Source organism: Vombatus ursinus, unplaced genomic scaffold, assembly GCF_900497805.2.
Source record: "Vombatus ursinus unplaced genomic scaffold, bare-nosed wombat genome assembly UNPS02011572.1, whole genome shotgun sequence".
Lineage (NCBI taxonomy): Eukaryota > Metazoa > Chordata > Mammalia > Diprotodontia > Vombatidae > Vombatus > Vombatus ursinus.
In genome coordinates this window covers 4,401,074-4,427,300 of record NW_020951350.1, presented here as the reverse complement: position 1 = coordinate 4,427,300, position 26,227 = coordinate 4,401,074, and the positions used below count along the sequence as shown (strand labels likewise).

At 44.0% G+C, this 26,227-nt stretch overlaps 1 protein-coding gene across 3 annotated transcripts in view; it reads right to left on the bottom strand.

The window, feature by feature from the left end:
* Window positions 1–22,524, bottom strand: part of PSD2 (pleckstrin and Sec7 domain containing 2) — a 72,654-nt gene extending 50,130 nt beyond the window's left edge. The window contains exons 1-3 of one of the 3 annotated variants that reach the window (XM_027856503.1): window positions 21,808–22,524; window positions 18,605–18,716; window positions 2,142–2,687 (exon numbers count right to left, since the gene is read on the bottom strand). In XM_027856503.1, coding sequence (XP_027712304.1) covers window positions 2,142–2,629 — 488 coding nt within the window. In that variant the 5' untranslated portion in view covers window positions 2,630–2,687; window positions 18,605–18,716; window positions 21,808–22,524. The remainder of the gene's footprint in view (window positions 1–2,141; window positions 2,688–18,604; window positions 18,717–21,807) is intronic. The other 2 variants (XM_027856504.1, XM_027856505.1) reach the window with 2 other exon arrangements.
* Between the last annotated feature and the right edge of the window lie 3,703 nt (window positions 22,525–26,227).

Below are 26,227 nucleotides of genomic sequence, written 5' to 3'. Positions count from 1 at the left end.
TCTTGTCCCTTGTCAACTCCCCTGTATGTGATGTCTCCTCTTATTATAATGTAAGCTCTTTGAGGGCAGAGACTGTCTCACTTTTTGTATCTGTATCCTCAGAACTTAGCCCAGTGTTTGGTGCTTAATGAATACTTTTCACTCATTTGTTAGATTCATTCATTCATTCACATCTGTCACTCTATTTCACTACGCTGCTTCACAGCATTAAAAAGGCATTGCACACCTGCATATCAGACCCTTTCGCTCACCCTCACGCTGTGGAGCAGAATAAAGAAGGGGGAAGGTCACCGTATGTTATAGGATCACAGATTTAGAGCTGGAAGGAACATGAAGGTCACAGAAGCATAGAATCTGAGAGTCGGAAGGGGCCTCAGCAGCCATCTAGTTTGACATCTCCACAAAGGGAATGCCCACAATTACATTCCCACCAAGTAGTCATCACAACTCTGCTTGAAGACCTCTACGGAACAATAATCCAGCACCTCTCTAGGCAGCCCACTCTCCTTTTGATCAGTTCTCATCATTAGGATGGTTTTCCCAACATCAAGCCTAAATCTGCCTCTTTATAACTTCAGTCCGTAGCTCCCGGCTTTGCTCTCTGGGGCCAAAAAGAGGAAATCTGGCTTTTCCTCCACATGACAGCCACTCATATACTTAAAAGGAGCTATCACATCCCCTCTGAGTCTTTTCTTCTCCAGGCTAAACATAAGGTTATACTACAGACCCATTTTACAGATGAAGAACCTGAGACCCTGAGAGATTAAGTGACTTAACCCAAAGTCACATAGTTAGTAAGTAGCAGAGGTCTTCTTACTACAGGTCCAGCACTATTTCCATTGTACTACACTGTTCCTTGAATTAATTTAATCCAGGAAAGTATGACTAAAAGGTACTCCTGCTGTGATACTATCAATCAATTAATCAATAAACATTTATCAATATGCGCCATGCACTGTGCTAAGCACTAGGGATACAAAAAGAGGTAAAAGATAGACAATAGAAGACTATGAGATCCTTCTTCTCTTCTCTGAACCCCCATAAATATTTGTACATTTACTTTGTATGTATGTATATACTTTGTGCTTTCTCTTGTACTTTTTTGCATTATAACTTGTATCAGTTACTGGTACAAATGTCTTACGCCTCCGTACTAGACCATAAGCTTCTCGGGGCAGGGATCATAGTCTACTCATCTTTGTGTCCCTTAGAATGCCTAGCCTAGGCTCCTGAACAAAAAATATGCTCAGGAAATGGAAGTTGAATTAATAAATCGATTAAATGGATAGAAGTGCTACCCTACCAAACTCTAAGAGTATGATAGAATTTCTGTCTATTCTTGGCCCCTGAATTTGTGGATGGAGTCCTAGGAGATGTTTCCCAGTGATTTAGGCCAATGTTGTTCCAACTCCCAGAAGAAAAATGTAAATTGTGTAGTCCCATAAGAACATGTCCCCTTCCCTCCCAGGAGGAGTCAGTTTCCAGTTCAACAAAATCAGTCCTAGCAACAACATAAAGCCCTAAGAAAAATCCACTGGGGAAAGTAGTAGTAGCAGCAGCATCAGCATCATCGTCATCATCATCCCTTATATCTGTATGGCATAGTCTTTGCTTTCTTAAGCATTTATTTTGTATTCGTCATTTGTATATATTCTGTCATTATTTAGTAGCATGTAGGCTCCTTGAGAACAGGGACTGTATTTGCTTTTGGTTTTGTATCTTGCACATAGAAAGCACCTAATAAATGTTCATTGAATTGAGATGAATATATGCCATCCATTTCCTTCTAGTCTGTGACTTCCTGGAAGGCAGAGATGGCAGCTTTCTGACCTTTTCATTTCTTTCACCTAGCATGGTGCATTCTACAGAGTAGATACTTACTAAATGTTTGCTGAACTTTAAATTTTAAAGCAATTGCTCATCTCTGCTTTCATTTGGTCCTTCCCTAAGAAGGCAGAGATTATTACCTCTACTTCATGGATGAGGAAACCGAGGCCCAAAGAAGCGATGGGACTAGCCCTAAATCACATAGATAAGTAGTGACAAGATGAAACTAGAATCCTCAGATCCTCTTGACTCCAAAGGCAGTGCTACACATCTAGGCCACACTTGTAATGGTATGAGAAAAGAGATCCCCTTACCTGACTTCAGGACAAGGGCTCCCTGGAGTGCTGCCCAGTGGCTGCTGGTATCCCAGGCCAGACTTCTTGTAAGGGGCCTCCCCTTTCTCAAGTTCTCTTTCCCTCCAGCAGTCACTGTGTCCACTCATATTGGGAGCTTCATTACCATCCAAGTCCATCACCTGACCTGGCCCAAACCCCAAGGACACATTTTTCATGAGTGACAAATCACAGAGGTCACCATCCCTGCCCTCAGCACTATCCCCACAGGCTAGGGTATCTGTCCTTTTCCTGTGCTCCAGAGGCTCAGTCAGGCAAGTGTCCCCACTGCTGTCCACATTCTCTGTTCCTGAGCTCCTGTCCCCTTTGGCTCCATCTGAAGGGGCAAGCTGATCTTTTGTAGGCTCTTCTCTCAAGGTCTGCTCTCTGCAGGGCTGAGATCCCAGGATTGGGCTGTGGGAGGCACTGCCTTCCACTGATGGTGATGGAGGGAGATGTTCATCATCCATGGTGGTGACCAGCTCCACTAGCAACTCTGCCCCAGCAGAACCTGGGGCTCAGTGTTACCTGGGTGGAAAAAGAAAGACAGGATCCATGTAAGAGAAGCTTGAAAATCCCTAAGTTCCCTTCCCCTGCTAAGATTCTGACTCTATATTACCAGTTCATACATCACAATTATCATAGTCTTTATTCTATTCAGTTTTGTGCAGACAGAATGACATAGGTGTGGGCCCTGCCCTGAGGAAGTACACAATCTATAATCCAGTATATCTTTGGAATCTAGACAATGCCTCAAGAGTAGGGGTGGCTTGGGGTGGATCTGCCTAAAGACGAGTGCGACAGAAAAGAGAACCCCTTAAGGACCTTTTTACACAAATATATAGAATTCTCATTCTGGCTTCAAGGTCTTTGCCTGTATTATCCTTGTTCTTCTTCCCACCACTATCTACTCAAATCCTAGACATCCTTCAAAGTCCACCTTTCCCATGATTGCTTTCTGGTGACTTCACTCCTCACTGACCTCTCCCCTTCTGAATCTCTCATAGCTGTGCCATCCCTTCAGGGACTGAATTATTCTCCATCATTGTTCTCAGTAGAAAACTAGTCTTGACGTCAGGAAGACTTGAGTTCAAATCCTGTTTCAGACACCTATTATTGTCTGTGTAACTCTAGCTGAATCACTTAACCTCTCTGCCATTTTCTTCATACATAAGATGAGGGAATTGAGCAAAATGGCTTCTGAAGTTGCTTCCAGTTCTAAATCTCTTATCTTCTGCTCTAATTGTTTTACATTTAAGTCTTATTTCTGTGAAATACTGAAGACAGGAAGTTTATCATCTCCTTTTCTATGGTGGAAATGGTTGGTGCTCAGTAATGACTTACCAACTTAAATGCTGGAAAGTGACCAGATGAGGCTGAGTCAGAGAAACAATAGCACTCTAGTGCTATTCATTTAACTTGGCCTTGTTTGGGCCACCCTGACTACTATAAGCAGCCAGAGTTCCAAGTAAGATAGTCTAAAAGAGGTTGGACCAGTTGTGACTGAGGTCCTCCTGTGCTAAATCCTTTTTTTTCAGTCCCCAACCACCAGCTGTGTTCACTCAATCAACAAGTATTTATCAAGTGCTTATTGTGTGCTGTGTGGAGGAGAGATATAAGGAAGTTTAAGACAAATCACTGTCATCAAAGAGCTCCAAGTCTCTTTGGGGAGACAACACTCTCATGGGAAGCTAATAGTAATGCCAAGATGCATATTTTAAGTGCTTAATGTACAGGACAGACACTAAGTACTTCATGAGTTCTGAAGCCAAAATTCACAGAATTCACAAAACTATGAGAGATCAGACCAAGGCCCATTCCATAATTTATATCCCAGGAAGCATCAGAGAGATTAGGTAGCCTGTAAGTGGTCTTCCCATAAAAGATCATAGAATGTGATAATCAGTCATATAATAAACATTTATTAAGCACCTACTTTGTGACAGACACTGAGCTTGAGTGTAAAAGATACAAAGCAAGGCAAAAGACAGTTCCGGCTCTCAAGGAGCTTTCAGTATAATGGGGTAGACAACATGAAAACAACTATTTATAAACAAGATACAGTCAGGATAAAATGAAAATAATCAATAGAGGAACGACATTAGAAATAAGGGGATGGGGAAAAACTTCCTGTAGAAGGGGAAATTTTCACCAGGACTCGAAGGAAGCCAAGGAAGCCAGGAGGTGGAGAGAAGGAGGAAGAGCATTCTAAACATGAAGGAAAGCCAGTTGAAAATGCCCATAGTCAGGGCAGCTGGGTGGTGCAGTGGATAGAGCACTGGACCTGGAGTCAGGAGGACCTGAGTTCAAATCTGACCTCAGACACGTAACGTTCGCTAGCTGTGTGACCCTGGGCAAATCACTTAACCCCAATTGCCTCACCAAAAAAAAAAAAAAAAGAAAAGAAAAAAAGAAAATGCCCCCATAGTCAGAAGAGGGAGTGTCTTATTTGAGGAACAACGAGGAGGCCAGTGTCACTAGATGGCAGAGAATGTGGAGGGGGATGAAGTGTAAAAAGACTAAAAAGGTCTCACAACAACCCTGAGAGGTATGTGCTATTATTATCAATATTGTATAGTTAAGGAAAGGGAGTAGAGCAGGTTATGAAGGGTTTCGAACATGAAACAGGATTTTATATTTGATCCTGGAGGTGATAGGGATCCACTTGAGTTTATTGAGTTGGGGGGTGAGGGATGACATGGTTGGACCTGCGCTTTATTGAGATCACTTTGTCAGATGAGTGAGGCATGGACTGGAATGGAGAAAGTCTTGTGGCAGGCAGACCAACCAGCAGGCAATTGCAGTAGTCCAGGTGTGAAGCTCTAAGGGCAACCAAAAGGAACCAAAATCACTTCTAGTGGATTGGGAAAGGTTTACACTTGCATTTAAATGTAAATTTAAATGTGTCTGAAGTTCTTGGAATTCACAATTATTCAAACTAAACCAAGGGTTCTTAAGCTGACTTTTAAAAAAATATCGTGATAGCTATTTTGTGACACTACATATTTTATTTCATGCATATTTGAGAAGTGATTCATAGGCTTCACTGGAGTGCCAATAAAGGGGTCTGACACAAAAAAGATTCAGAATGCCTAAACTAAATGATGAAACCCTCTAAAGAAGCTCCAACTTGAGTTGCTAGAGGACAAGAAAGTTGTAATACAATGGAAAAACCACTAGATCTGGACTCAAAAGAGCTGGTTTCAAATCTCAGTTCTGCTACTCATGCTTTGTATGACCTTGGGCAAGTCATTTCCCTTTTTCTGGGCTTCAGTTTCTTCATCCATAACATGAGGGTATATGAGTTCAATGAGCATTTATTAAGTACCTACCACATTCAAGGTATTGTACTGGATGCTGGAGATATGAAAACAAAACAAAACAAAATATCTGTACTCAAGGAATAACACATAATTTTAGGGAAAATAAAGCATTTATTAAGCACCTACTACATGCCAGACACTGTGTTAAGTGCTTTACAAATATTATCTCATTTGATCTTCACAAAAAACCTGTGAGTTAAGTGCTGTTATTATCCACCTTTTACAATTGAAAGAAGTGGTGCAAAAAAAAGGTTAATTGACATAGCTAGTGTCTGAGGCTGGATTTGAACTCAGGACTTCTTGGCTCCAGGTTCAGCACTTACACCACCTAGTTGTCACTATCAACTTGAGGGATCAGGAAAAGCTCTCCCTAGAAAGTGGAATCTGATTTTGACCCTGAAGAAATTTAATGATTCTAAGAGGTGGTGAGGAAAAAACACATTCCAGGCATGAGGGTGACAGCTTATGCAGAGGCACCAAGGTGAGAAACACACTGTTGAGTTCAGAAAACAGTAAATAGGGCAGTTTGACTAAAACAGAGAATGTGTGAAGGTCAGTCATATGAAATAAGTCTGGAAAAGCATTTGGCTGGCACCAAATTTTGAAGGGCTTTTAACGCCAAAATGAGAATTTTGTGTTTAATTGTAGAGGCAATAGGGAGCAACTGAGGGTCCTTGAGCAAGAGATCAAGAACAAGGGTATGATCAAACCTCTGTGTTAGGATGATTATTTTGGCAGTTGTGTCCAGATGGATTGGAGAAAGGATAGATTCAAAGTGTAAGTATGAGTCTATAGCACTAATCCAGATAAGAGGTGATAAGGACGTGGAACAGGGTAGTGGCTGTGTGAGTAGAGAGAAGGGGATGTGAAAGATGTTGTGGATGCAAAAGTGACAACTGATTGGGTGCAGAAGAGGATGAAGGAGAATAAAGGATCAAGTATCTTAAAGATCTTTTATTACTAGGGTCTACCAAAGCTGCCCAATATCCTCATCCCTTTCCCACTCAACTCTGTAATGGGGTGAACAACATTACTTCTTAGATTGCTACCAAATACCAGACTAAGGAAAGATTGACTCTCACCTTACCCTCTTTACAACTCACTTTCCCCAAGAGTCAAAGAGGTAATTATTTAGTAACCTCGAACCTTCTTCCCTCCTCACTTCCAAAGGACCACTGCCTGTATTCTAGAGTAAGTTTATGGAGATAGCAATTATGTCAACTAAGCCCTTATTTTATAGGAGGAAATGAACAATCAAAAAAAGAGTAGTGGTTACGGTATAAACTGCAATGAAGATAATGGGCCTGCATAAAGCAAATGCGGAATTGGCTGCCCTGGCCCCTATGGGGAAGCCCAGCTGTGCAGAGATCTGTCCGAGGTCCTGAACAGATTCAGCAGAGACAGGCCCTATCCTACTCTAGGGAATCGTGCCTGCCCTAGCATCCACATGACAGACCCTGAACTCAAGAAGAGTGGTGTTAAGCTCAAATAGAAATAGGAGCCACCAAACCATACATAAGGATCCCTGAAGGCTGACTTAGAAAATCATATGGTAATAGTATCGATGTTCTATTGTATTTTTATGTATTTCCTTAAATATTTCTTACATTTTAATCTTTTTGGGGGAGTGTTACAGGCAGCAAAATGGCTGCATGTTTGACACCTCTGCTTTAGCATCATCTTAGCCCCTTACAGTTCAGCTCTCAAGGGGCCTTGCAAATGGAAATTATGATAGAAGTGAAGAATATCAGTCACTCTTGTTCCCCATTCAAACTTTCCCAGCTCAAAAAAAGTATTTCTCCCCCCAGCAAGTGCACAGGGACCCTCCTGACATCTACCAGTCCATTGGAGGGGAATTTTTGATCTGAGAATCACAGAGTGTCATGGGGGAAAGATTTTAGAGATCATCTAGCCCAACACTCATTTTAAAGAGGTGACTAACGGCCAGAGAAAGGAAGTGACTTGCTCAAAGTCATATGATTTCTCAATGAGCTCAGTGGTTTGTCCAGACATGGGTCTGACAACTCTGGAATGTCGGCACAATTTCAGCAGTAAGTTTAAATTTTATCTATGAATTTTAAGTGCAATTTGATCCACAATAATTGGATTTACAGACAATGTGTCCCAGACTGCTGCTATGTGAGGCCACCTGAAGAGAGACTCAGAACACTCCCTACCCAGGGACACACATACATACTCATTGGTTTTTAGACAATTACATCAGTGGGTCCTATGTGTTTGTTTGGGAAGTGGGGCATTTGACTTCTCTTCACTTCCTTCTTCCTCCCCCCTGCCCCAACTCTAGTCCAACTCCAGTAGATGAAGTAGGAAGACTCAAGAGAGGGGCTTTGCTTTTGGTAGTAACAGCTCCTAGCTCAGTGCTGTGCTGGGCCAGGGCAGTGGGAGGAGCTAGTTATTTTGGGGCCAGATTTAAGTGTGAGTATCCTTGAGGTATAAACTTGCAAACCACTCCCAGCTGAGATACTGCATTTAAAAATAGTCTCCAAGTCTACCTGGGGAAACTTTTCAGGAGCACTGCCTGAACTCAGCTGGAAAATATCTCTTCTCACCCTTGACACTGTCTCACTTGGTTCCTCCTCCCCTACTAGAGAAAAAGGGTATGTGTGGGGGGTGGGGGGGGGAACATGTCCCACTTCCTAGATGATGAAGCAGCAAAAGACAAGGGCAGGGAGGAGATGATCTGGGCAGTCATGACTAGATGTAGGTTCAGAAGCATGTCTATAGAAGGTAAATGTAGCAAGAGAAGGCTGATTCTTATAACTGGATGAGACCCTACTCCCACTGCAACCTTGAGTCCCACCTTGGTGGGAAAAACTCTTCTGCAGGATATTGTATTCAGGAGGAGGCTCAGTTTAAATGGGTTTTCCAAGATTTCCCTGTTTTCCTTCAAGAGAGGAAAAGAGAAGGCCAGGGAGCAAGTGAGCCAGTGCTAGAAAGCAAACGTTATGCCTTCTACCCTTTCCCCTCAAATTTCATAGTATGAAAATTGAGTTAGATAGCACCCTGGATATGGCATTGGAGTGTGGGCTAGAGGAGAGGAAGTAGTCCTACTTTATGGTAGCTCCTACAATCCTATTAAAAAATTTTGTGACCCTTAAAAGGAATAGTTTTTATTCGACACAGAAACATGCTTCTCTAAACCACAGCCTGTGCCCCTTATTTATGACCTATAAACAAGGGACCATAGGGACCATGGGGACAGCTGGAAGCTGTGGGCTATTGAGTACAACTCCCCTCACTTTACAGATGAAGGAATAATCTCAGGGAGATTAAGTCACTTGTCCAGGGTCACAAAGCTAGTAACTCTCTGAGGCAGGATTAGAATCCCGGTCTTCCTGACTCCAAATTCAGTGCCTTATCCACTACCCCACACTGTGAGCCCAGATGCCCTTTATGAAATGTGGCCTTAGAATATGAACCATGATCACATAAAAGAAGTTAATATTTCCAAGTATCCAATTCATCAGGCTGTACTACAGATAAGTAGAACCTTTGATTCAAGTTAGGGAACCTGGCTTCCCATCCTCACATTTCCATAAACTTGCTATATGATTTCAGGAAAATCACTGACAATTGGTAACCTGCTCTTTAAAATAGAAATGTTACTATATGGATCTCCTGATTCCACAAGGATGTAGTGAGGATTAACAAGGAGGGACACAGCTCCCAGAGTTGAAGAAATCATAGAATGATTTTGTAGCCTATTCATTGTTCCCCATATATGACATTCCATGTCTCATCTCTGTGCCTTTGTACAAGCTGTTCCCCCTGCCCCTATCCCCCTCAGAATGTTCTCTTTCCTTCTCATCTCTGACTCTGGGAATTCTGGTCTCCCTTTGAGGTCATCTAAAGAAGCACCTCTTACACAAAGCCTTCTCTGATGCCCTCCATTTGCTAGAGTCTTTACCTCAAAAAAATGATACTATATATATATGTGTGTGTGTGTGTGTGTGTGTGTATTATTTATCTGTATACATGTTGTTTCCCCCACACACACCAATACCCTACCCCAAGAATGGAAGGTGCCTGAGGGTAGAGATTGTTTCATTTTTATCCTTATCACCCAGAATCCAGCATAGTGTCTGGCGCATTGTAGGCGTATCATAAATTTTTGTGGAATTAAATTGAATGTCAGAGCTGGAAGGGATGTTAGAAAGCATTAAGCCCAACTCTATCACTTTATAGGTGAGGAAACTGAGGCACAAAGAGAAAAAGAGACTTCCCCACTATCACACAACTAGCAAGTGGCAAGGTAGAGACTAGGACTTAGGTCTCTTGACTCCTTATCTGGTGTCCTCCATGTTTTCTGCTTAGCTTGAAGAATAGAAGTTACTCTTTTGAGACCCAGAAGAAGTTGCAAAGTTTGAGCAATGTCTGCAGCTGTGTCTCTAGTGCTGTTCTGCCCCCTCTCCCAAGACCCCAGAGAGCACTGCAGCTGTCCAAGCCTAGTTTCCAACCCTGGCTCCCCTAGTCACTTCCTCTCTGCCCACAGAGGGGGAGGCCAAGGCAGCTGGCACCAGGAAGCTGAGCTTCTGCCAAGGCATAGGCAGCAGAGGCCATGTCCCCAGCCTCCAGGACAGAATAGAGAGGCAACTGAGTGGGTCGGGGGTAGAAGGGAGAAGTAGATGGGGCCAAGGGCAGATGGCTCAGGATAAGAGTTTTTAGAGTCTAGCCCAGTAGCTTTTGCGAAGTAGAGGACAAGAAGTGGCATGGAGTTTAACTCTGGATACAGGGAGCAGAGAGAGGAGGAGAGGAGAAACAAGGGAGTAATGGGACACCTCTCTACCAGGAGCCAACAAAACCAGGAATGGCCCCCTAGAGCCTTCCCCACCTCACTCCTTCCTGCTCATCAGGAAGCAGATACAAAGGGAAACCCAGAGACAGATGGTGTGCTGAAAACTATCCAGAACAATGTGACCTTAGGCAAGTCACTTACTATAATATTATAGGGTTTATCTGAAGAAAAATTCCAGGAGTGTCCTAATGAAATAATGAAATGTATACATAAAAGTGCATCATAAACTGCATTTTTAAAGCTGTAGAAAATGTAATGGGAGTGGAAAGGGAGGAAGGCATCCCCAGAGAGTGGCTTCTCAGTGCCCCAGTGTGTTTTTGGCCTTGGCACCAGTAACCTCTGGCCAGGGCCCAAGAGGGAGGTTCAGTTTGTGAATCAGTGTATAATATTCCCTCTCCTTAGTCTCCTCACTCTTTCTTCCTTCCCCTCTCCCATCCAGGACAAGCCAAGAGCCTCAGGGAGCAGTCACAGCTGGCCTACCCCTGTGCCATTTCTCTGCCCAGTGCTGGTAAATGAGGGGTGAGAAAGGAAAACCACAACAGGCTCCGGAGCTGGGAGCTGTGCCATTGCCACTTACCCTTATCCTTCTGCCTTTGCTGAGGACTAAAGCCCCTCCTGCCTCTCCCAGCCCTAATGCCAACCCCTTCCCCTCAACCCCTGAAAAAAAAAATAGCCTCCCCTTCCCCTGTATTTCTCTTTGTATCTCTCCATGGTGCCTTGCAAACAGTACCTTCTTAGTGTTTGTGGCTGATCTAAAGCAAGGCTGTCTGCAAAGCAAACTGGAGGCTGTCTCTCAGCTTTCAGGAGCTTCACCATTCAGCGCCCCCCCCCCACATACACACACATTCTTGTATCTTTCTCCCATCCCTAAGGAGCAAGAATTTCCTTTCTCACCTTAAAGCCATAAGCTCTGGGAGATATTCTAGTACAGTGAAAATAATATTAGTTCAGAATCAGATGACCTGGGTATAAATCCTGACTCAGAAGCTTACCGCTCAGAGCTCACCATAATGCCTGGCACATAGGGAGTGTTTAATAAATGCTTATTGATTAACTGATTGATAGTGTGACTTTGGGCACATTGATTCACCTTCCCAGGTCTCAGCGTCTTCATCTGAAGAGGCTGGACTAGATGGTCTCTGAGTTTCCTTCCAGCAAGGAATCTAGAATCTAGTCAGGAGAAGAGGAAGGGAAAGGAGGGGAGGAAAGAGGAGGGAAAGGAAGATGAGACCTACTTCATTAACTTGGGACTTGGGTCTATAATAGTGGAAAGAGGGTGGCAGTAGGGAAGGAAGGCAAGCAGGAGAGCATGATGGTAGGGAGTTGGTATTGGGCAGGCAGAAGATTTCCTTCATATTCCTGGGAGGTGGGGAAGCTACATAGGAATAGAACACTCCTGTGTCCTCTCACAAGGGGAGAAAGAGCCAGACCAGGACCCTGCCATTCTGGCCTCCAGCCTTCCCCTCAGAACAGACTCACTATTCCGTCTGGGTTAGGAGATAGATGCTTAGGATGGGCAATGGCTCCTCTGATAAGAGGTGTTAACAGTATAATTTTTGGATGGTTAATCATGTAACAAGATCCTGTTAGTCAGTGCAAATTATAGGTTATTAATGGAATGTGCTTTAATTGGTCTAACACTGATGCTTGATGAACTCATTGCTTCCCTTACCTCCAATGTCTAGAGCTTTGAGCCAAGTTAACTTCCATTTCTCTCCACCAGCTCCTGGTCACTGCCCTCTGGTGCCTAGTACTATAGGACCAAGGGGGTGAGATAATTCCAAGGAAATATCCTCTTGCTTCTTTTCCCTCTTGGCTTTTTTCCCCAAAAGCCACATTCTGGGAGGCCTTATGAATATTTTCATCTAATCAGCATAACCCTCCTTTCTCAGGCAATTTGATGACTAAAACTCTCAAGGGGCTTCCTCAAAGGTTATCGTTTCTTGGCATCTCCCATATCTCTCCTGTCATTGACACAGAGACAACTTTTTCTCCAGATAATTCAGGGCATTCTCGGTTGCTTAGCTTTTGCATAAATTTGCTGACTTCAAGATCTCTTAACTCCAGATGCAGTTGTCTCTCAGTTATCCAAGTTAATCCAAACTACCAGATAATCCCCAAATCATTTTTATTAAGCTATCCAATGGACCATATGCCTATTTTAGCAGCTGATTTACATACGGAGTAAACCTTCTTATCTTGCAGAGTCAAGAATTGAGTACCACTATTCTGGTTACTACAGAAGTCTAATGTATAACATATATGGATTATAAATTTTCAGAGAATTAGAACAGAATAAAATAAAATACACTTAACATAAAACCCCACTAAATTCTACTCTGATGCCTCACCATAGCATGGAAATGACCCTGGATTCTCAAAGGATATGGATAATCAATCAACAAGCATTTAAGTGCCTACCATTAGCCAGGCAATGTGCTAGGTATTGAGGATAAGATAAAAATTCAAAAGTCTCTGCTCTCAAGGAGCTTATATTTCATTGAGGGAGACAAATGTACACAAATAAGCATATCCAAAGCAATATAAGGTAATTTTTGAGGGACACTAGAATATGGTAAACTCAGGAAAGGAGATAGCATTTGAATTGAGCTTTGGAAAAACTGAGAGATTTCTTATAGTTGGAGGTATGCCATTAACACTGGTTGCTGTGCAAGGCCCCATGGAGAGATACAAAGAGAAATGAAGGGGAAAGGGAGACTACTTTTTTTTTGGCAGGGGCAGGAGGGGTTTTTGACCCTGAGGAAAGGCAAGATAAGAGTACGGAGAAGGAAGTGCATTCCAGACACAGAGAATAAACTGGGGTAAGACCTGAAGATTGGAGATGAAATTTTTGTTGTTCATTCATTCAGTCACATCCAACTCTTTGTGACCCCAAGGACCATAGCATGCCAGGCCCTTCTATCCTCCACTATCTCCTAAAGTCTGTCCAAGCTCATGATCATTGCTTTTATAACACAATCTATTCATCTCACCCTCTGCCATCCCCTTCTCCTCCTTTCACCTTCAATCTTTCCCAACATCAGGGTCTTTTCCAGTGAGTTGCATCTTCTCATTGTAAGGCCAAAGTATTTAAGACGAATATGCCATCTAAGATGAAATACACATGAAGAAAAGCAAGAAGCCAATTTATCTGGACAATAGAGTATCTGAAGAAAAATAATGTGGACTAAACTTGGAAAGGTTAGTGTTAGGTCCTGAAGGATGTAAATAAATGCTAAATAAATCTTGGCATCAGACTGCAACTTATGGCAAGTCTCACCAAACTGAAAAGACTTTAAGCATGGCCTGGTGCTAGACTGTATATGTCTGTTGTTCAAGGACAAATTCAAAGAAGCTCTTTAGGGGTTGGCCACAAGCTGATGTAGTTTTCAGCTTCAAAGACTCTCAAACAAAATCTACTCAGCTAATTTCCATTGGTGGAGGAAGTATTTGTGGACAAAAAAAAAAATCATGGACCCTTATAGTATAATGTAAATTTAACGTAACTTAATCGTTCTTTAGTGATTCCGAAGATACTTACAGGATCTCATAATACTTAGTGTTTACTACATGCAAGGCACAGCACTAAGCTGATGGATATTCAAAGAAACACAAAGACACCACCTCTGACCTCAAGGAGCTCCCATTCTAATGGAGGCAGCAACGCAGAAGTAAATATGTACATACAAAATATATACTGAGTAAATGGGTGGTAATTCCAGAGTACAGGCATGGGGCAGAGGGAGGGAGGAAGAAGAGCAGAGGGGAGAAGAGGACAAGGAAAGAACTCTGGCAGGAAATGGGATTAGGGCTGAGTCCTAGAGGAGGCCAGGGAAGCCCGAAGGTGGGTTTTTTTAAGGGAGCTACCAAACATGTATTAAGTACTTACTAAGTTCCAGAGACTGTGCTAAGTACTAAGGATATAGTTTTTAAAAGGTTGGGGATGCAAAGAAAGGCAAAAAAGAAAGTACCTGCCTTAAGGAGCTCACATTCTAATGGGGGAAACATGTATGTATGAACATGTGTATTCAGAGTACATGATAGGCAATTTCATAGAGGAAGGCGTGGGGGCCAGGGCAAAGGCACACCATGGCCAAAATAACACCATACCAGCAAAAAGACCAGAGCAGCTGGATTGCAGAGCATGTGGAGGACAGTCAAACTGGAAAGGCAGGAAGAGACCAGGTAATGAAAGGCTTTAAACACCAAACAGAGGAGTTTATATTTTTCATTTCAAACTATCCTCTTTCCTTTTTGATTGGATGGATCAGAGACATACCACAGATACAGAATATCTCGATGTCAACAAGGCATGGGACAAAGTTCATCATGCTAACCTGATAACACAGTTGGGTGGACTTGTAACTAACTTCTTGAACAATCATCTTGGAAAGTGTTGATGAACATCAACCTGGAGGGAATTCTTCAATGATGGTCACAGGGATCTGTCCTCAGACATCATTTATATCAATGGCTCCAGTTTAGAGCACAGTACCTGGCATGTAGTAAGCATTAAATAAATGTGGATTGATTGACTTGAATGAAAATTTTGATGGCATGAGTATCAAATTCATAGATTACACAAAGTTAGGAGAGATAAGTAACACATTGGATGACAGAATCAAATTTCAAATGGATATAAGGTAGAGTAATGGAGTGAAGCTAAGACAGTAAAATTTTAAAAAGACTAAATGCTATTTTGGTTGAAAGAAAATGTGTGATGATATGGGAAAGGCATAGCTTAAGCAATATATATGTGTGTGTGCATGTGTGTGTATTTATATACATATATATGTATATGTATGTATGTATGTATGTATGTATAAAACCTGTTGGTATCACCTTAATTTTTCATGGAGTGAAAAAGAAAACAAGCCCATAGTGTGATGAGGCTGCTAAAAATACAAACAAACAAAAAATCTTAATGTGATTTTAGGGTTTAGTTGTTATTCAGTCATTTTCAATCATGACAAATGGGATCTCATGACCCTATTTGGGATTTTCTTGGCAAAGATACTGGAGTAGTTTGCTATTTCCTTCTCCAGCTTATTTTACAGATGAGGAAATTGAGGAAAACAGACTTAAAGTGATTTGCTCAGGGTCACATAAGTAGTAAGTATCTGAGGCTAGACTCAGTGCTTATCCACCTTATCACCTAGCTGCTTGATTTTAGAATACACTGATAAAAATATAGTATCTACAGCAAGGGAGATCCCACTATACACTTTAATAGCCTAATCACATCTGAAATATGTGCCTGTCAATGAGTACCATATAGACAAACTGGAGAATACTGAGAAGATGACTAAGATGCAGAAATGTATAGAAATCATGTCATGTGAACAGGGGATACTTAGCCTAGAGAAAATAAGATTTGGAGAGGACTATAAACCATCTTTAAATACCTGAAGGGTTATCTTGTGGAAGGAGGATTAGGCTTTTTCTATGTTAATCAAAAGGGTGAAAACTAGGCCCAACGGGTGGAAATTACAGGGAGGCAAACCAGCTCAATATAAAGAACTCTGAGCTGTCAAGGAGAATGGGCTGCTGCCTGAGTTGTGATCTCTATGTCACTGAAAGTGTTCCAACAGAAGCCAGATGAACCTGTCAGAAATGCTGCCAAGGGCATGAGAAGAGGACAAGGTGACCTCTATGATCCCTTCTAGCTCCAAAAGTCTATAATCCTAGCAGAGTTGCAGTTGACAGTGTGCTGGATGAAAGAGCTCACTGTGGTCCAGCCTAGCCTTCATCACTGAATGGGTGTTGCCTCAGTCAAACTAAGACCTGTTAAAGACCTTACTTTAAAAAGGCCAAGGTCTCCCACTGCCTCCTAGGCCATCTCTTCATCCTGATCTATATCTTGCCACTGGACCCAGATGGCTCTAGAGGAGAAAATGAGGCTGGTGACTTTGCACAGCCCTCCCTCATTTAAATCCAATTCACTTGCAAGTCATAGCCATCTTCCTGATATCATGGTCCTCTTCAAGAATGAAGGACAAACAACAACAGTGTAATGTTAAAAAGCAATTTACATTTATCAAGAGGACTATCACAGGGCAGCTAGGTGGTACAGTGGATAGAGCACTGGCCCTGGAGTCAGGAAGACCTAAGTTCAAATCCAGCCTCAGATACTTACTCGCTGTGTGACCCTAGGAAAGTCACTTATAAAATCGCCTCAAAAAAAAAAAAAAAGGACTACCACGCTAGGTTGTCCTCAGCTCTTTCCAGTCCAATACTGTCTCTAATGGGAATTCAGAGGAATGGTTCATGAAAGGATATAACCTCTTCACTGACACCATGCCTACAGGAGCTGGGGACAAAGCCCATGAAGAATTAGTGAATCCATCAGATCCATAGTGGAATATCTGAATCCCTGGACCTATTTTAATTCCAAACCAATATCACCACTTGGGGTATTAGACTCCAAAAATTTACTTCCTATTGGTGAAAGATTTCCTTTGATTCATCCTAAAGTTTCTATCCCCAAGCTTCAAGGGAGTCTCTTTTCCTGTCCTCCTGGTGTGGAGAACCAAGTTGTGGTCCCATTCTTAGCCCACTTCCACCTACATCCTGAATTTAAAAGCTCTTGCTACTTCCCCTCTGGGTCTATATCTTGGAACATTGAATGTTAGAGCTGGCAAGGGACCTTAGAGTTCATCTGGCCCAATTCCCTCACATTATATGAGGATATGGAGGAAACTGAAGCCCAGAAAGGGGAAATCATTTTTCCAAGGTTATAGTCTTCAGTCTTTTCAGTCTCTGCTCAAATGGATGCTCTGGGTCATTCTGCTTGCCCAGGAAGGTCCTTCTTCTGAGTAGCTCAGTGAAACCCAGAGGAACAAGGTCAGCTTTTGCACAGCCAGAGTCAGCAGCTGCTCATGTGACACAATTTTTAAACTACAAACAACTCCCCAACTGGAGCCTGAAATTCAGCCATTAGAAACATTTCTTTGGACTTCATTTCCTCTGTATCCCCCACCATTATCCCCCTGCCCCATTCTGCTGTCATCTTTCTATTCAATTCAACAAGCATTTATTAGATATCTACTATGTGGCAGACCCTGTGTGAGACAAAGATCCAGAGATAGGAACAAAAAAAAAAAAGTGTTCCTGCCCTCAGGGAGATTACATTCCATCCAGGGGTGGGGTATGTACACAGATAAGTAAATACAACATTGTAAAAAGGATTGGGAGCACTGATAACTGGAAGAAATTGGAGGGGGCACCAGCTGAGCTTTGAAGGGAGCTAGGTTAGAGGTGGAAGTGAAGAAGAACATTCTAGACATAGGGGAAACAAAGGCAAAAAGGCAAGAATTGAATGCAATGTCATGTGCCGGTAACATGGAGGAAGCTGGTAGGACTAGAATATCAAGTGCATGAGAGGCAGATATGTGTAATCACTTTGGAAAGACATGCTAGAGCTAAACTGTGAAGGCCATTAAATGTCAAACAGGAATTTGTATTCTTTTTCCCAGAAGTATTCGTGAGCTATTGAAGTTTCTTGGACAAGAAAGTAACAGGCAAGCCTCTGCTTTAGGAATATTGATTGAGAAGCAATACGGAGGATGGATCAGAGAGAGAAGCAGCGAGAAGCAAATCAGAGCAGTTAAGAGGTTATCACACTAATTCAGAAGAGGGGTGACCAGGGTCTGAACCAGGATGATAACCACATAAGTGGAGAAAAGGGGATAGATGCAAGAGATGTTGTAAGGTAGAATCTTTGAAAATGAAAATATCCTTCCCTGGAAGATCTAGTGCAGGGGTGGGGAATCTGCAGCCTCAAGGACACGTGTGCCAAGGCCAAACTTCACTGGATTCAATCAAAGGGTCGAACTTGAGGACCCAGAGGGCCACATGTGGCCTTGAGGCCACGGTAGTGTATTCAGGAGCTGCATGAAGGTACCAAGTACCTAGAAGCGAGGGGTTGCTGAGGAGAACCACTAAGAGCAAAGCCTGTAAGTTTTGCTGAGGGCCAGCCTGATGCCAAAGCCTAAGGAGATAGGGGGGAAAGCCAGACTGAGGTGAGAGGCACTAATGAGGCTGGAAGGAGCTCTGTTAGCCTTTCCTCTATCCTGGGAAGAAGGCTGTTCTGAGGGGGAGGCAAGCAACCTTAAAAAACCAGGTTTCTCTGAGGGTCCAGCACAAGGGAAGGGCTCTCTCAGGGGGCAGCCACATCCTCTGAAGATCTCAAGAAAGCAACAAATAAAAACTTTTTTGGAAGTGGGGAGGGAATAACAGAATGAGTGTCTGCAACGCACAAAAAGCTGGGCTAAATATGGACTCTCAAAACATAAGACACCACTCACAACAGTTTCCTGGAAAAGGCCATCTGGAGAAGTGTCTCGAGCGTCGTCTGCCACTTGGAGGAAGAGTGTCTCAGAAAACCCCATTCTGGCAAGGAACTCCGAAGGAGATATTCTGGGAAGGGGAGATAGAGGAAGACTGGAAACCCAAATACAGGGGCCCTAATTTGATGAAGCCACTGCTTGGCACATTAGAAATGCTTGTTGATTGACTAATTGACTGACTGAATTGCCTGGCAATCCTGGGCCCATCACTTGGCCTCCTCTTCCTCAGTTGCCCTAGTATTCTCCAGACAGAATTGTGGATAATCCTCTTCTTCCATATTCCCAGAGAAGGGGAGGTCCCAGTCTCCCTTCCCTCATTACCTATTCTTATTTCCCATTCCTCATAAGCAACAGTCCCTCCTTCTGTCTAACACTATTTCCCAATGTTACATCAAACTTATCTCTTTAGGTTTACATATAAGTCATTTAATATCCTCAGTTTCCTCATTTGTAAAATGATGGTGTTGGGCTAGATGATCAGCTCTTAATCCTATGTTTCTAAAGAGTTTTTCCTATCAAGACGAAGACAGAGAGAGAGATAAAGACAGAGGCAAATACTGTGACAGAAATAGAGAGAGAGATACACACAGAGACACAGAAAGGAGTAGATACTGAGAGGGAGGGAGAAAAACAAAGGCACCTTCTCCAAAGACCAAGCAGAGCCCCTAGGCCATATTACCAGTGAGATTGTAACATCACAAGGGCAACAGAAAGAGGATCTGGAGATCATGAATAGGAGAAAGCCAAGAAGGACTGGAAGATCAAACAGCTGTCAGAATGACCTCATCTACTAGCCCAGAACAACCAGACTCAAGCCAGGGATTAAGCCCCCTCCCTCACGAGGGATTCATTTCCTCTATTAAGTGAGTCAATTTAGAATTCCCTCTTTTCTCGTGTCCTAGAGAATTCTGGGAGAAGATGGCCTGTGTCCTGTTCCCTTGGCAGTAACAGCACTCTCTCTTCCTCTCCCCCTGGTGGGCAGCAAACCCATCCTGTTGCTATAATTTGTTTGGTGGTTAGATTTCACCACTACCCACCACATGCTGATGCTTCTGGGCCCACTCCAGGATTGAAATCTGAAATCAGCCCAAGACCCCAGAGGATTTTTTGGATCCAGGTTGAGGTGGGTGAGGGGAAGGGGTGCACATAGCTCAAGGTGGATAATGGGACAACGGTGATGGTCCAACTTACAGATGGGAATGCTGGGGCTCCAATATCCCCAGGTGGCAGAACTCTTACATTCTTCTAAAAATCTGGAAGACTTGGTTCCCAGAATACCAAATTACTGAGGACATCACATCCTCAAATGCAACCACCACAAAGGCAGAACCTGTCAGGTTTTTTGGTTTGTTTGGGGGGCAGAGACCAGTAGGGGCAGTGAGGAGAAGAGTAGTGAAGAGGGAAGATTCATAAGAAGAGGGCACACTCTCAGAGATTAAACTTCTCATGGCAGTAGCCACAGTATGTCCCTTAGACCTGTACTAGACGGGCTGGACTCCACTAGACCTAAGTCTCTACCCAGAGGACCCTCTATTAATATTTTTTGGCTTCCAAGGTCTGACTTCCACAGCCCAGCTCATGGACTACCATCACTACCCTCAGTGACCCTGCCTTCCTCATCAGCCCAGACTGCAATATAAGAACCCAGGAATATCCAGTCAGTTTTCAGCTAATCTCTGAGCTCCTCACCCCCACTTCCCAGAAACCTTACTGAACAAGCCCAGCCCTGTTTTAGACCCAATTCTGCAAAGATCTCATGGAAACTCTTTCATACTGATGGGTTTTTCTGCCAGGTCAATCCCCTACAATAAAGCCACAGCCAAAACAAAGGGAGCTGGGCAGGGGTTGCCCTAGGGGGACATAGGATCCTTAAAAAAATGTACTCCCCAAAATACACACACACACATTTCTTCCCTGCCCTCATATTGACTGACAGTTCCTTCATACCCAGGTCTGGGCAGAGATGTGAGGATGGAGAGAGGAGCAAAGCAGATAGGATACTCTCTAGCCAAACCCAGGATGCAAAGAACAAGAGGAAACTAGCTGTGGATCGGCCAAAGAATCAGCTCCCAGGACTACACATGGAAGCCTGAGCCCCCAACCCAGTCTGCCTCTGTGGACCAGCCACAGGGACCCTTCTCCTCTTGCCAGCCTACTTGGCCATTATATGCCTCCAGTCTTTCCTTTGCACCTGCCACACCCCCACTAGTGCTATTCCTTGGTCAGCCAAAGCCTGAGGAGAGCCTGTGGCCAGGCCAGGGCCATCAAAGTTAAGGAAAATAAAACAGAAATAAATTGTAAAAAGCAGTTTCTGGGTGAAAATCATCCTGGCCAGAGAGACACCTCTCTACTCCCATCCCATTCACCCCAGCAGCTTTCCCTACCAAAGAGCCCCTGCCTCTGGAGGCCAAACTGTCCCAGCCTCCCCTCCTCCTCCTGAACCAGTTTTTACAAAACCAAGAAAGCATATTGAACAGAAGCTGAGAGCAATGGTGAAGGAACAATTCAGTTAAGCTCAAAGTAACGAGAAACCCCCTAGACCAGGCTTTGTGGGGTTTTATTGTTTTATGGAGAGATGAACAAATATGTCACCTCACCCAGACAAAAAGACCTGGGGGGGTGGGGTAGGTGGGGATGGGGGGCGGGTACAGAGCATCACTCCCTAGCAAAGCCCATCTCCAGTCCAGATGTATTCCTATCACTCCAGCTTCCCCGTACCATCTCCATGACAACCACGTCATTGGGATGCTATAGCCACTGCCGGATTGATCTCTAAATGTAGCTTTGTTATCAGACACTCGGGGTAAAATGTCCTGATCTCAATAGGACCAACCCGAAGAGGACAGCCAGTCCCCTAAGTCCATCCCAGGCTGGACGGTCTCGCTCATGGATGCGTCCTCCGTCCATCGATCTCCAGTGGGTCGTGGGTATCTGCTTAGCCCAGTCTTGGTTCTGCGTGCCCCCTCCCCAGGCCAAGGGGGGCGGGGACCTCAGCTCTTGGGGTGCACAGGCTACCTCAACCGTCCCAACCTGGGCAGGAGGGGACACAGCAGACTCTCACCAACTCGGCCCCCTCCATCCACCAAACCACGAGAGTGCCTGGAGCCACCCACCAAGTCCCCTGGGCAGGGGGAGAGCCCAGCACTGCCTCTCACACTCACCAGAGTCCCAGACTCTCCTTCCAATGCTGCCCGAGCTCAGATGGCTTCCTCATCGAGGAACCATGCGGAAGAAGCAGCAGCCCCGCCCGTGCTTGGGGGGCTCAGCCCCTCCGTTCCGGCACCCAGCCCCTCCACTTCCCCCCTCTTCTTTCTTCTCCTAGGCTGCTCAGCTCTCCTCAGCACTTCCCTCAGGTGTCAGGAGATTGCTCTAGATCGAGGATACAGAAGGAGAGAAAGGAGAAGGGGGGGGTCGGGAAAGGGAGTGGGGGGAGGGGACCGAGGAGTCGAGGAGGAGAAGGAAGGGAGGGAGGGAGGAAAGGAGGGAGGAAGGGAAGAAGACTGCAGTCGGTAGAAGGGTGGGAAGGCAGCGGTCGGTCGGTGGGTCCGTTTGTCGGTCTGTCGCCTGAGCCCTGCACAGTAGTAGGCAGGGAGCTGGGGTGCCAAACCCCTCTGCCAGGAGGCTCCAAGAAGTGTGTGCAAAGTGCTAAGAGCATCGGCACCTTCTCTGGGTGCCCAGGTCAGAACTAGGGGCCGCCCAGCCAATCCCAGCCCCAGAGCAAGGCTGGGAGAAAGAAGGAGGGAGAGCTGCCTAGCCCTTTTTAAGAAAATGAATGAGGGAGGAGGGAGAGGGGAGGCGGGAAGCAGGAGAAAACTCCCCTCGTGGGGGAAGGCGGATTCGGGGCTCCCGGCGCCAGTTCCCCGATCCCCTCAGGACCAGCCACGCTGAGGGAGCTGTGAGAGTGGCAGCCGTAGGTACCCAGGTCTGGGGCAGTCCGACAAGGTATCTCCTTCCTTCTCTCCCTTCCCGAGGAGGGCGTGGAGGGAGACGGAGACACAGGAGGAGACAGACGCAGAGAGACCTAAAGCGAGGAGAGAGACAGCTAGAGAGGGAAACAGAACCAGAGAAGAGGAGCCCAGAGACAGACAGAGATTCAGAATAGAAGAGAGCTAGACATAAGCACAAAGACTCAGAGTGGGAGAGACTGAGGAAGGCTATGACAGGGAAGGAAGGAGACTCAGAAGGGGTGAGAAACAACCAGAGGTACAAGGGTGAAAATAAATGGAAAGAGATGATGAGTAAAGAGGCACCTAGAGGAGCATAGATGGGGACCCAACTACAAAACCTAATTTTTAAAAGAAATATGGACATAGAGGAACAGAGAAGTCAGGGAGGGGAGGGGAATTATCCTTGGATTATGAAATCTGTTGGAGAAACCTCCAATAATTTCTTAGGAACAGGCATACCTAAACCCAAGTTCAGGTCTGACTCTCTAAACACTGTCTGCCATCAACTCTGGCCATGGGGGTCCTCACAGAGATCCCCACCCTCAAATGCTGAAGCCTGCTCCAACCTGTAACCTCTATCCCCATTCTTTGTACAATTTTTATCTACAGGATTCCTTAGCCCATCTGTCATCTCTTAAAGAGGAAGAGGGTGGGATGGGGTTAAAGACCTGCTAGGTAACTCAGAAGAGTCATGAGCTATGACCTTGAACTGCCCCTTACAGAGCTGGTGAACTCCCCGAGACTTGGTGGAGGCAGGAAGTGACAGGTGGAGCATGTCATCTGGGTCTGGTCCTCCCAATCACTAAGGGATAAGAACTGGGTGTATACCTGGACCTAAAAGGCACAGGTTATTACCTAGACCCAACCCAGGAATAGTCAGAGCGTGAGGAATAAAGTTTAGGCACTAAGTAGGTAGACATACACTATATGTATGTATACACTATGTATACTACACTATATGCCAGATATTATTCATCATATTATTGCTATTATTTTTCCTGCCCTTGAATGTCATAAGAAACTGTAAACCATCTCCAAGAAGAGCTATAAAATATCCTTTCCTAAGGATTTTTTTTAAATGAGGACAATGTGATCTATATTTTGGAGGATACAGAATTGACTCTTACCTAAGAGTAAGGAAAGGGAGTAGTGTAGCATAAACTTGTAATCTGGAAATCCTGCCTCAGACATTAACTAGTTGTGTGACCCTGGACAAGTCACGTTACCACTTCAGGCCTCCATTTCCTCATTTGTAAAACAGGGATGATAATAACACCTACCTCAGCGGGTTGCTGTAAGGAGAATTTGAGATAACTGATATAGAACATTCTGCAAACCCTAAAGCACCATACTTAGAAGTGGAAGTTGTTCTTATTATTCTCATTGAGGAAGCTTTGGATTGAAGGAGAATACCAAAGTCTAGGACAAGGTTAAGAGAAAAGATTTCTAGCCATGGTGAGGTCTCTAGATTCATTGTGAGCATTAGTCTTAGGCAGGAACTTTTGGCAAGAGGGGCACTGAGGTTTTGGGTAGGGTTGGGTGTGACACTAGGAGCAGTAGCTCCTCTAGGACTCTGGGTGCCCATCCAGCCTACCTGATGCCCGATGATGTTCCTAGGCATGCTGGAAGAGGAACAAATAAGAGTTATGCAATGATTAGAGCACTAGACTCAGAGTCAGGAAGACCTGAATTTAAATTCAGCCTTAGACACCTACTAGAGTTGTGACTCTGAGTAAGTCACTTAATCTCTATCTGCCTCAGTTTCCTCATTTGTAAAATGGGAATTGATAATAGCCCCTACCTCCCAGGGTTGTTGTGAGGATAAAATTAGATAATATTGTAAAGCACTTTGCAAACCTCAAAGCACTATATAAAGACTAGTGATTATTATCATCTCCATTGAATTCCATCTCATACCTTTTCCTACCCACCCCCAAGACGTCCCAGTTCATTTCCTGCCCCTGCATAGGTTGCCCTCCAACTATTTACCATAAGGACCTCAGAGAGCTTCTCTCACCCAAGAAATGGTGCCTGTCTGATCCCATTTGACCCTCAACTTACTATCCACCTCTTTTATACAATCACTGTTATCTCCAACATATCTTCCCAATGTTCGTTATCTCCAATTACTAACCATGCGGGTGCCCTTCAGTCTGAGAATGCCTGCCTTGGCCAGCCTGGATCAGGTGGAGAGAAAGGGACATCAACTCACCTCTGCATAGTTGGAGGGGATCCCAAGCCCAGACAGAGCCAACTGAAGGGCTACTCTACCCTAGGTGCCAATCTTCTGTCACTGCAGCATTTTCCAGATAGACACTCAGTCCACCACTTGATGGACACTGGACCAGGAGGAACTGTGAAATGAACAAGAGCCCTGGTTTTTATGACCGGCAATTTTTGAAGAACCTGAAATGAATCTTCCCTATGTGGTGGGATGGAGAGAAGGAGAGAACAATAAGAATAGCCGGAAATTCTTGGAGCTCCTGTACATTTCAAAGGAGAAGTCAGAGGTAACACAGGACACCAAAAGGCAGGTAAGTGGATTTGTAATTGGCAGGGGTAAACCAATGCACACCAATTCAATTCAACCAACAATGACTTATTGCATATTATGTGGGAGGTACTGGACATACAAAGACAAAAAAAAAAGTCCCAGTTGGAATGTATTTTTAACTGTGGGGATAGAACATGTATACAAGTAAGTACAAAGTAATACAAAGTAATTTGAAGATGGTGAGAGTACAAATTACTAGCAATATCAGGAAAAGCTTCATTCAGGAGGTGGCACCATAGCTATGCTTTGAAGGAAGCCAGAGATTCTATGCAACAGAGGTAAAGAAGAAGCACATTCCAGCTGTGGGGGTCACTGACCAAGGCCCAGAGGCAAGAGATACAATAACAAGGATTGGCATCTCAATCTTTTTCTGCTTTCTACTTTATAGTACATCATTACATATTGTCATCTCAAATTGTCCTATAAAATGTAGGCTTTTGTTATATCAGCCTAAGGATTGACATCAAATGAAGTACAGTTTGGGGAGACATAGGCTCACATAAGATTTGCCTGTGTCTTGGAAGACATCTATCACAGAGGTCAAATGAAAGAATTCCATATTAGGAATGAAGTTCTCCCTCTACTCCTATTCACAAATAAAATTGTATTAATTGCATCAAAACCCAAACACTACAAAGCGTCCTCGGTAAATCTATAGCAATGAGAAAGAAATCAGTCTAATCATCTACAGTGGAAAAACAAAATGGATGAAAAACATTTGTAACCCAGACATGCAGCTGGATAAGCAACCTATCAAGTTAATCTACATAGATTAGAGAGATAAATAAATAGACAGACACACAGAAGTCATAGACAGATACTATAGATGGAAAAGAAACTTACCCAAAACTGAATAGTATGAGAAAGTGTTTTGGATCAAATTTGGAAAATAATGAAACACTTTCAACGACCCCAAATTGTGAATTGCTGCAAAATCCCATCTTTTTAACACCAATATTCTCACTGAGAAGCAGCATAGTAAGCAAAGTGCAATGCATAAAGAGCTGGCCTTGAGGTCAACAAGATCTAGGCTCAAGTTCCTCCTTTGACACATACTAGTGGCAAGACCTTGGGCAACTC